The sequence below is a fragment of the Electrophorus electricus genome, chromosome 7 (assembly GCF_041902795.1).
Source record: "Electrophorus electricus isolate QZ-2024a chromosome 7, ASM4190279v1, whole genome shotgun sequence".
Lineage (NCBI taxonomy): Eukaryota > Metazoa > Chordata > Actinopteri > Gymnotiformes > Gymnotidae > Electrophorus > Electrophorus electricus.
Window position 1 is genome coordinate 33,069,439 of NC_137503.1, and position 10,562 is coordinate 33,080,000.

General features: G+C 45.1%; 1 protein-coding gene, 1 long non-coding RNA gene and 1 other non-coding gene across 7 annotated transcripts in view; 1 reads left to right on the forward strand and 2 right to left on the reverse strand.

The window, feature by feature from the left end:
• Nucleotides 1-3,127: 3,127 nt before the first annotated feature.
• Nucleotides 3,128-5,432, reverse strand: LOC118241074 (uncharacterized). Its single transcript, XR_004775841.2, has 4 exons — nt 5,076-5,432; nt 4,762-4,831; nt 3,361-3,952; nt 3,128-3,142 (listed from the first exon to the last, which is right to left on the reverse strand). It is a non-coding gene; the product is annotated as an uncharacterized LOC118241074 (long non-coding RNA).
• On the reverse strand, nt 4,910-5,030 carry LOC113585254 (small nucleolar RNA SNORA26). Its single transcript, XR_003411488.3, has one exon. It is a non-coding gene; the product is annotated as a small nucleolar RNA SNORA26 (small nucleolar RNA).
• The window catches only part of usp46 (ubiquitin specific peptidase 46), a 22,621-nt gene continuing 17,490 nt past the window's right edge, over nt 5,432-10,562 (forward strand). For 2 of the 5 annotated variants that reach the window (XM_081717412.1, XM_081717414.1), the window contains exon 1: nt 5,466-5,585. In XM_081717412.1, the coding sequence (XP_081573538.1) occupies nt 5,544-5,585 (42 nt within the window). In that variant the 5' untranslated portion in view covers nt 5,466-5,543. Of the gene's footprint in view, nt 5,586-5,802; nt 6,156-10,562 lie in introns of those variants that run through there. The other 3 variants (XM_081717413.1, XM_081717419.1, XM_081717417.1) reach the window with 3 other exon arrangements.

A 10,562-nucleotide genomic window follows, 5' to 3' on the forward strand; every position in this document is an offset into this window, starting at 1 on the left:
TTTGTACATACATAGAATATATATATTTATCTGCATATATATATATTTTTTCTCTATGCACCCCTGTTTCTCTTCCTCAGTTTGGACAGAGCACTCTCCACCATTTCACTGCGAGTTATATTGTGTATGACTATGTATGTGACGAATAAACCCAACTTGAACTTGAACTTGAACTTTACACTATTGCTCTTAAGGTATTTGTGTTCACACTTTACACTATTGCTCTTAAGGTATTTGTGTTCACACTTTACACTATTGCTCTTAAGGTATTTGTGTTTACACGCTACACTCTTGCTCTTAATGTATCTGTGTTCACACGTTACACTATTGCTCTTAATGTATCCGTTTACATTACACTATTGCTCTTAATGTAGCTGTTTACGTTACACTATTGCTCTTAATGTAGCTGTTTACATTACACTATTGCTCTTAATGTAGCTGTTTACGTTACACTATTGCTCTTAATGTGTCTGTGTTTACACGTTACACTATTGCTCTTAATGTGTCTCTGTTCACACTTTACACTATTGCTCTTAATGTATCACTTTACCCTAGTGTTCTTTACTATTCTTGTGGTTATGTTTAATTCCTCCTTTGACCTCCTGCACTCACTGCACCGCTGCAGTGTTTTGAGCGGAGAAACTGGTCACGCTAAGTCCTCCAGCTCACGTGTGAGCTCACGTGTAGGGGAAACCCTACCACACATGGTGTAGTTCACGTAACGAAAACGTCTAAGTGTACGTGTAAGAGCCTTTGTTCACATGAATGTGTGTGTACCTTTCACTTTTAAACGGGGGATATTATGGGTTTTTTGGCTTCTCTTTAAATGATGTATTAAATACACACCTGATACCTTTTACCTGAGCTTCTGTTCTCCTGCTTCTTCTCTCTCACACCTGTGTGTCACCTCCTCCTCTCTCTTCATCATTCTCTCTCTCCTGTCCGCTGTAGCATGTCTCCTTTCCAAAATATCTGTGTGACAACACTGGCAAAACCAAAGAGGGGAACTGCGTTTTCTCCAGGACGCAAAACACGGGAGATCTGTCCCATTCATCACCCAAGTTCAGTCCGCACATGAGCTCAAAGTTAACTCTCAAGATCAGCACCCTGTACAGGCAGCAGGAGTGATCCTGGACTCTCCTTCACCTCCCTGTGTCCCCTCTTCTGCTCTGCGCCTCCTTCACCTCCCTGTGTCCCCTCTTCTGCTCAATACTGTACTGGAATCATACCAAACCCTAGGCTGATGGACTGCTCCACCCCACGGTGATGGCTAGCTACCAGTGGGTGCTGGATGGTCTTTTGAAATTATACAGCCCTCTGCTGCTAAAATAAAAGAACATAAACAATAATGTACACAGTTCCAACTCCGAGGTTCTGTTCTAGTGAAGGTCCTGCATGGGGGGGGCTATCCTGACCCCTTGGTGCCTTCCTCTGCCTTACATAACTGTTCCCTCCCAACCCAGAAAGCCTTTCATTTTATTACAGGCTATTAATCAGTCCAGAGCGGAAAGCTTGTTGTAGCAGGGGGCTTGCAAAAAACTGCGGTCTGTAACCCTGCCTGGGGAGCAAACGTGGCCATGCACGTGCATTGGGAGTAAGGAGAGAAGGTGCATGGCTTTAGTGGGGCTGCGCTCGCACGGGCCAGGTGGACGGTGTACAAACAAACACAGTCACGTTAAGGATGCGAGCGCCAACAGATTCATGGAGGCTGTAAAGTCCGTTTTTATTACATCTGTAGAAGGAACGCTCGAACTAATAAGAGCAGTAACATTCAAGTTTGGCAGTGCTGTATATCGAACACCTGGAAATAAAGTCCCTCAAAATATTTGCATCAGACAAGACGCTTCCTCTGCTTGCATCTCGGAGGCGATGTGTGTTTGGGATTCGTCTGGAACAGTGTCGGTCACTTCTCAGGTCACTGGAACAGAAAGTGTGCCCTGTACAGCGGCTTGACCCCGATTACCCCACAGATCACATTTCTCCTTCTCCATCTTCTAAGGAATCCACTTTAAGAGCCACCCTTTCTACAATGTTTTGTGGTATCAGTAAAGCCATCTGTATGGGGGGTCGCTGGGCCATGGAGGTATGCAGTAGTGTGTGTGTGTTCTAGACAGAGCATTCCCTTGAGTGGAAAGAACCGGTTCTTTTCCAGACAAAAAGGAAAATAATAATCCATAGCTCATCCCGTTTCCCTGTTAACCTATGGAAGGTCAGTCTTCCCAGACACACTTCAAAGGTGTTGCACGTGTGTGTGTAAAAACTATGAGAGCTGATGCATTTGAAAGAACACATGGACATAGTAGCGAGAAGTACCTATGCAATACGCATCCTTCAGAGGGACGGAGGCTATTTACAGACCTTACCTGCACGCATATGTGCTTACTGATGTTATCTTTAAAATAAAAATTCAAATAAAACGCAGTCAGTATTCAAAACCTCTTGTAATCAAGACTTTTATGTAAGAAGTTCATTAATAATTTCTGACATTGACAGTGTTCCTTTTTAGAGTGCAAAACTAGAACTTTTAAGATTTTCTCCTTCAAATCGTTTGCTGTAAAGGTTTTCTTCACTTAGAAGTCATGTAAAAATTAAGTGTTATACTCTGCATTTTCTCAATGGGGCCTTTTATCAAAGATTTGTGAATTCAAACTCATGTCCTTGACATGCACTACAAACTAAGTTTTGGGCTTCAGCATGTGGGGTCCTGCTAAAGGAAAAACCCTAGTTGTGTAATGTCACACTTCTATATATCAACAGGAACAGAGACTTCAAAAACACCCTGAAGTAGAGCACTGTGCAATAGCAGCTCAACTGGAACTGAATGTCCCAGTAGGTGTATGTTCAGTTAAACCAATGGACAACTTCAACCAACCAGCCACATCTACCAGTGTCCAGCAGTCCTAGTCAGTGTGTTTAGCAGCCTTGTTGATCTGTTAATCTTGGAACAACTGTGCTAATCACATGCTTGCTAATAAAGCACATGACTGCATCTGCTGTAGAAAGCTCTCTCACACACACACACCTGGACTGTGCATGGTCCAAATTGTTGGTTGGGTGCTGTGTATTAAACATTAATAACCTAGCTCTTCTTTTGGTTGGGTGTTGAGTAGCAAATGATGTCCCCATTTCATGACGCCCATCTCTAAAAACAGACCAAAAGCACATTAGTGATCAGCTGTGTCTTCTCTTTGTGGTCAATGAGAGCAGCCAGTGGATGAGCTGAGCTGAGCAGAGAAACAGACGGTTTTACCTACTGCAACCCCGTGAGCTTGGGATTCGTACAAACACGTAAAGCCTTTGTAGAATAAAAATACACCCACACGCAAATATCCACACTAATTATTTTAACAACCTACGTACCGTATTAACTAGTTTGTGGGTTTGCGTTTGTCTGCAGATTCCAGCCAATAAGGATTAAGCTCTGGTGTCCTCAAGCTCTCAGCTCACACAGCCAAATGATGAGCAACCGAACGCCATCTCTGAAACCCGCAGCCATCTCTCTCAAGACGACAGCACGACACGGACGCGGTCAAAAACAACCCTAACCGGGCTGCATCGAGCCGGGCTGGACAGAGCATTCTGCGCAAGTCTTGTGCCATTTCCTCAGGCATCTTTAGAAGATTGAAATATTCAAACATACAGCCAAAGTTACTAACATAGTTTATTAAGCAGACATTAACAAACATAAGTAAAGATTAGTTTCATTTCAAGCACAGCCTGATCACAGAGACTATAAACCCTGAGATGAGACCCTAGAGCTGCAGGCCGAGATACGCTACTGATTCAGGGGTCTTCACTCACTGGCCGGCCTCTTCTCTTAGCGAACATCCATGAATGTGTCTCATTTTCTACAGTGGTAGAAAGATAAGCAGTAAAGTTATAGAAAAGCTCCAGCCTGGACCCCAGCGCCTCCGTCCACGCTGAGCAGCTCGTCAGTTCCCAGGAGCAGCACCTGCAGAAATCAGGAGACACACAACCATGCGTTAGCTAGATGCTGCAGTCAACGTACATGGGCGACTGCTGGTTCAATCGCAATGCGTTTGGTTTCTGATCTTCACCAGCTAGACTCATGTCATGATGGGCTCAAGTCTGGGGGTGATGTCCCTTGCGCAGGGTCCAGGCCTGTGAAAAAGCCCCCTGACCCAAGTTTTAGCAAGGTGTTGGGTGTACCCCACATTTACGGCCACTAGAGATACATGCAACCTCCAGTGGGCAAAGCACAGAGGGGGAAGCCGACTCAGTGTACGGTCACATGACCGGCACAGAGCCCTTCAGGGCAAAAATCCTTCCAAACATGATGCCCAACACTGACCTCAAATTTCCTCCTTTGTTCCAAGGAACAGCTATTTAAAACCACCCATCAACCAATGAACAATAGTGCAGGTCCGGGAACACGGGATCCCTGTAGAACACCCACCGCAGTATTTTAGTCACTATAAAGAGCCCTGGTCCTAGCACTGTGGCCACGTCTACGTACATCTTGAAAAATCTCTGCCCTTACACTGCCACCAGGATTAAAGCTTACAAAAAAACAAGAGTTGTATGAGATAATGAATTCCACCAAAGGACAGGTGAATGTTAATTAGCTAACGTTAGCCAACGTTGATCCATGGGTTGATGGTTCCAGGGTGACTGCAGTGAGCCTTCTAGGGCAGTAGTGACGAGGCATCAATACTTCACTCATGGCTAATCTAATCAAAACCCTCATTACCCATCTGCTGTGTTGAATAAATCCTGCCCTGTGGAGGCAGGTTTGCTCACCCGGGTGCTTCCGACGCCATGGGTCTACGTGACTGGTCAGGTGCTCTCCGCCGTCCACTGTCCCTGGCACCTGGACACAAACAGACACGTGGCTCACACGTGCTGAGTGGTCCCAGCACAATGGGGAAATCCGCAAGAGAACAAAAAGATTTGTTTCTCCCGACAGGATCCGAAGCAAGGAATGTTCAGCCTTTACTCCAGGTTTTTGAGAGAATTCCTCTACCCCCCTGTGTTGGTCATTTAGGACACAAATCGTCTTAAATGGGCAAGAAAGGGGTCAGTGTCTAGTCGGGCGGCTAACTCGCATGACTCACCCGGTTTGGTGCGAGGCTCTCCGTGCCAACAGGTCACGTTTTCACTTCTCCGGCCTCAACAGGGCGGTCACGTCTGCCGTTAAACACCGTCCAGACGGAGCCGATTAAAACATGCGCCCTTCCGACCACGGCCAGGACACGAGGCCGGTTAGAGAACGCTGGCTTAGCTTATCTTAGCTAAAGCTAATGACCGCGCGCCACCGCCAGCCTGGCTCGCGGGCCATCAGCATCAGCATGTCCATGTCGGTTAAAGCTCCCAACGCGAGCTCGGTACACTCTGCCTGTTCTAGTTATACATGAATATACACGGACGCACATAAACACGGAGCTCCTCCTGCCAGCTAACGTAGCCGGAGCCTCCCGACATCCCGCGTGCTCGGCGTGCGCTCCTTCTCCGCCGCGCGCCGCGAGCGAAAGAACGTGGTCGAGCGTTCTCCGAGGAAAGGCGCACGAGCGCGACAGCGCTGCATGACGGGATTTTTAAAGGCACAGCTGCAGGGCCCCAAAAAAGTGCGTACAATCTAACATACGTTTCACATAATGCCATATAATAACTAGAAATCTTTGTTTGTTTTTGTTGAAATACCAACAATTATTTTTCTCTGATTCTACACATTTTTTGCTTATATATTTGAGACAGGTTGCATGTTTTCTTGTTGTTGCTTTCCCTTTAAAATGTACAATAAATAAACAAACAGGGTTTTTTTTGCCTCATTGACCCCTGGAGGAGCAGGGCTGCTGGCTCTCACTAGTGCAGCGGGCTGGCAGTGAAACGAAGCCTGTATCGTTTCACGGGGAGTCGAAGTAGTGCCTCGTTAAACCGGGTGGAGCACGAGCTGTCCGTCGCCAGCTGGTTCGTTTCCCGAGACAAGACAGCGATGTTTACTGCATGCGCGCCTGCCGAGTCGTTTGTAGCAAACCCAGCGGATTAAGGCCGTCTGAGGTGTTGGGGTATCGGTGTCCGAGCTAGGGCTCTCCGCGCCAGGGTCCATGCTGTCCCGAACCCTGTCCGGTAACGACAGCGCGGGCTGCCCTGTGAGCTAAATGACGGTCAGAAACATCGCCTCCATCTGTAACATGGTAAGTACTGACGCGAGCTCCATCACTCTTCAGAGGGGCTTGGAGATTGGTGCGTGCATTCGGTAACACCACTTACGCTAAATACGGAGCATGTGTGTTCATTAGACCTGAATGATGCAGTAGCCAGTGTAAATGTGTTAGTGTTAGTGTTAAATGATGCAGTAGCCAGTGTAAATGTGTTAGTGTTAAATGATGCAGTAGCCAGTGTAAATGTGTTAGTGTTAGTGTTAAATGATGCAGTAGCCAGTGTAAATGTGTTAGTGTTAGTGTAAAATGATGCAGTAGCCAGTGTAAATGTGTTAGTGTTAAATGATGCAGTAGCCAGTGTAAATGTGTTAGTGTTAGTGTTAAATGATGCAGTAGCCAGTGTAAATGTGTTAGTGTTAGTGTTAAATGATGCAGTAGCCAGTGTAAATGTGTTAGTGTTAAATGATACAGTAGCCAGTGTAAATGTGTTAGTGTTAAATGATACAGTAGCCAGTGTAAATGTGTTAGTGTTAGTGTTAAATGATGCAGTAGCCAGTGTAAATGTGTTAGTGTTAAATGATACAGTAGCCAGTGTAAATGTGTTAGTGTAAAATGATGCAGTAGCCAGTGTAAATGTGTTAGTGTTAAATGATGCAGTAGCCAGTGTAAATGTGTTCGTGTTAGTGTTAAATGATACAGTAGCCAGTGTAAATGTGTTAGTGTTAGTGTTAAATGATGCAGTAGCCAGTGTAAATGTCTTCGTGTTAGTGTTAAATGATGCAGTAGCCAGTGTAAATGTGTTAGTGTTAAATGATGCAGTAGCCAGTGTAAATGTGTTCGTGTTAGTGTTAAATGATGCAGTAGCCAGTGTAAATGTGTTAGTGTTAGTGTTAAATGATACAGTAGCCAGTGTAAATGTGTTAGTGTTAGTGTTAAATGATGCAGTAGCCAGTGTAAATGTGTTAGTGTTAGTGTTAAATGATGCAGTAGCCAGTGTAAATGTGTTCATGTTAGTGTTAAATGATGCAGTAGCCAGTGTAAATGTGTTCGTGTTAGTGTTAAATGATGCATTAGCCAGTGTAAATGTGTTAGCGTTAAATGATGCAGTAGCCAGTGCAAATGTGTAGGTTAGTGTTAATTGATGCAGTAGCCAGTGTAAATGTGGTAGCTGTCCTGCCTGCGTCACTACCTTAGCTTAGCTTAGCCAGTGCATCCTCTGCTCCACCAGCTAGCTGTGTTTAAGATACACTATCTGGGCATGCATTACTTCACTAAAATTCAACTAAATCCGAGATGTGCAGTAATTCAGAAGCATGTTTTCATGGCAGTTTGGTCGTCTTCCACTATAGTCATTATTTCTATATTATTTCATGGCCTGTGATGATAACTCGGTTACAGGGGCCTCGGGTGCTGTGTTGTGCATCTCGAGTCAAAGGTCAAGCAAAGTAACCAGCAAGCGAAACTCCTCCAAACCCGTCCTCTACAGTTTGCCACGACATCGAACTGCTGTGAAGCTAGTTTGGTTCTTTTTGCAAAAGCCATGAGCTTTTATCCCGGCTGTTTCTACGGATGTGGAGACTCTTGATTAAGCACTGCTCTCTCAGAGTTCAGTACCAGCCTTAACCTAACACAGCTGGTTATGATTAGATACTCATGTGCTCCTCAATCCCTGATTTGGACTCTCAGGTATGCCGGCTCCAACTAAACTCTAGGACGGCAGATTTCTTGGAGAAGTATCTTGAGTATTTCTGGTGTAGTGGAATACGTTTCTTCATTTAAGTGTGTTGAGTTTTTCTTTATTTTCATTTGTTTGTACACATTCCCATATGGTTCCTCTTAATTGGTGCTGTACCTTTGCAACACTGCCTTTAATTGAATAAATCAGTGTAATGTGATTGTACAAATGCGTTGACTTTGTGCAGCCCAGAGATTAAGTTTGGGGTCAGTGTGTTTCAGCTCTGCAGTTTGGTATGGAATAAGAGGGTTATAAGGTCCCCACACAGACAGGAATAAGGTTGGTGCACATGAGATCTCAAGTATGATCTAGATTGAATAGGTGAATAGGATGTGATGTGTAATTCCAGTTGATCATCGGTACCACTAATGTCTTATGCAGGCCAGACTCTGTCGTGTTGTTATGCCATTCATGTAACCAGTCGGAGACACGGCTACTTTTAGTGGTGCAAACTGGTGACATGTCCGGCGTGAAGTACACGTGCTTTTCCCTGTACATTTATGAGTGTTGTACACCTCAGTTTCAGGCCCGGCTAGTTAAAGACAGAAATGAACGTCCTTTTGCTCCTTTAAGACAGAACAGCCTGTAATAATGCAGGCAAAAGTCTCCATTCTCGCTTCTTTCACTTTCATTCCGAAGTCTTCGGGTTTCTCCAGCATCGGAGGCCTTTGAGCGTCGCCACTCCTGACACCGAAGGCGGAGTTCTCTAATCCCTCGGTCGCACAATGCAATACTTGTATATGAGTGAATGGCCACTTAGCATCTGTGAAGGTTGAAATGGGAACCTTGCTGGATTCATATTCCCTGGGCGGGAAGAAACGCGTTCTCAGGTCATTACTGTCACGCATCGCACAGTGCAGCTTTGTGGCACCGGTCACCCATCGGCATTTACGTCCCTCTTACTGGGCAGCGACTCTGATGTCTGATTCAGAACAGAGTGGTCATGCTGAGTCCAATGGTGGACGTGTATCGTAGATGACTGGGACGATTGTTACGATGCGATTTCAGCTGTTCAGGCTGTGTTTCCGGGGATATCCCTGGGATGTTCTTATGCCTAAGAGAACGGTCGGGGCTTGTAAATGAACAATGCTTTTCGGATTCAGACAGTACATTATACGTTCCCTAAATGTGATCATGAGCGTACACAAAACGGGAAATCGCATTACCTAAGGCGCTTAATCCCTGACTGGCATGTTTGTACTTTATGGTGCTGTGAAGTAAATGTTCTCTGTAATCCTGTTTGCAGTGAGTCTGCACCTGAAATAGTGAGCTAGATTAGAAATGTGCTCTGCAGGCATTACGATGCCACAGATGAAAAATGGATAGATGGCTAAATAGAGTAATTGATTGATTGATGGATTGAACAATTGATCTGCTAAATTCTCAAAAGGCACGACTTGAGGCACGACTTTGCTTAACACGCATGTACCAAAGGTGTGCTATTAAATGTGTTGTTTACATGTAACTATAGAACTTGTTTGCAAACATCACTCACTTACAAACTGGAAGAAAAAGACCAATCTGGTCACATTTCAAAGTCCATGTGACGTCGTGTGATGTTGGAGGGCGTGGCTTCCTTATCTGGTCATCACAGATATTTAGTTTCAAGTACCAGGTATGAATGCACCTTTTCTGCCCACTGCTTAGAATATGCACATGTACATCTTGACCAGAGCCATTTTCATATGTTCCCCAGTACGTGTGCATGCTGGGAACCAGTCCAACCATTTGGCGTTTCTGCCTGTTTGCTGCTTTGTTGCTGGAGAGCGCTGCCCAGGAGACCGTGTCATGCATTATTAAATGTGTACATCAGTCACCTCGTCTTTCCTGTGACCGTTGCTGTGTCCGAAGTGCTGTAGTCTTAGGTGTCGTGTGTACCCTGGAGCGGCGTGATGACCACCTGAAGGCCTCAGAAACACTGACCCCTGATCGTCGCGTCTGCCTGAAATATTCTGGCTTCTCCTCAGCTGTTTCTGAATTGACTTTTAAGACTTTAGAGAACATTTTTTAAATAGGTCATTCTTTTTGTTTTTGTCCAGCACACTTTTTAAGGTTAGTCTAGTTCTAGGGTGCTGGGGGGCAGTTCTTGGGTATGTCTGACAACCTTATTAATTTATTTATGTTTATTTATTTGTTTATTTGCAGTGTAGCCTGTGAAGGTCTGAGTGCATTTCTAAAGATTTTATGAATGTCAGAGACACAAAAGGAAGTGTACGTACCTTGAACGGGAGGACAAAAAATGTTTCTTTAGTTCTTTACTCAGAGAGTACCCTGTACCCATAAAACCCATGATGTCTGCTTCTTAAGCGCAAATACTTCTCTTATAAGGTCACGAGTAATGGTGTATGTTTCTTCATGGGACTTGACTGTTGTGGCCTAGCCGTGGGCGTCTACCTGATGTGAGATCGGTATTGGCATATTACTTGTTGTTGACATGGATATGGCAGGGTCATATAATCCGATCCATACCCAGTTAGACACGGCAGATTTAAGTGTGGTTGGCATGGTGACGTTTCTGTCCCAGTGGGCCTGGACGTTTGTGTAGATCGCAGAGGCTGACGGAGCGTTTTGGTTTGGCTATGGGACAGGCTGTTTATTCCACTATTGGACCCAAACACAGACAGAGTACACAGCGTACCCACAGTCCCGTGGGGTTTCACATACAAACACACGGCCCTGTGCACACTCGTTCACAGTCACCTACA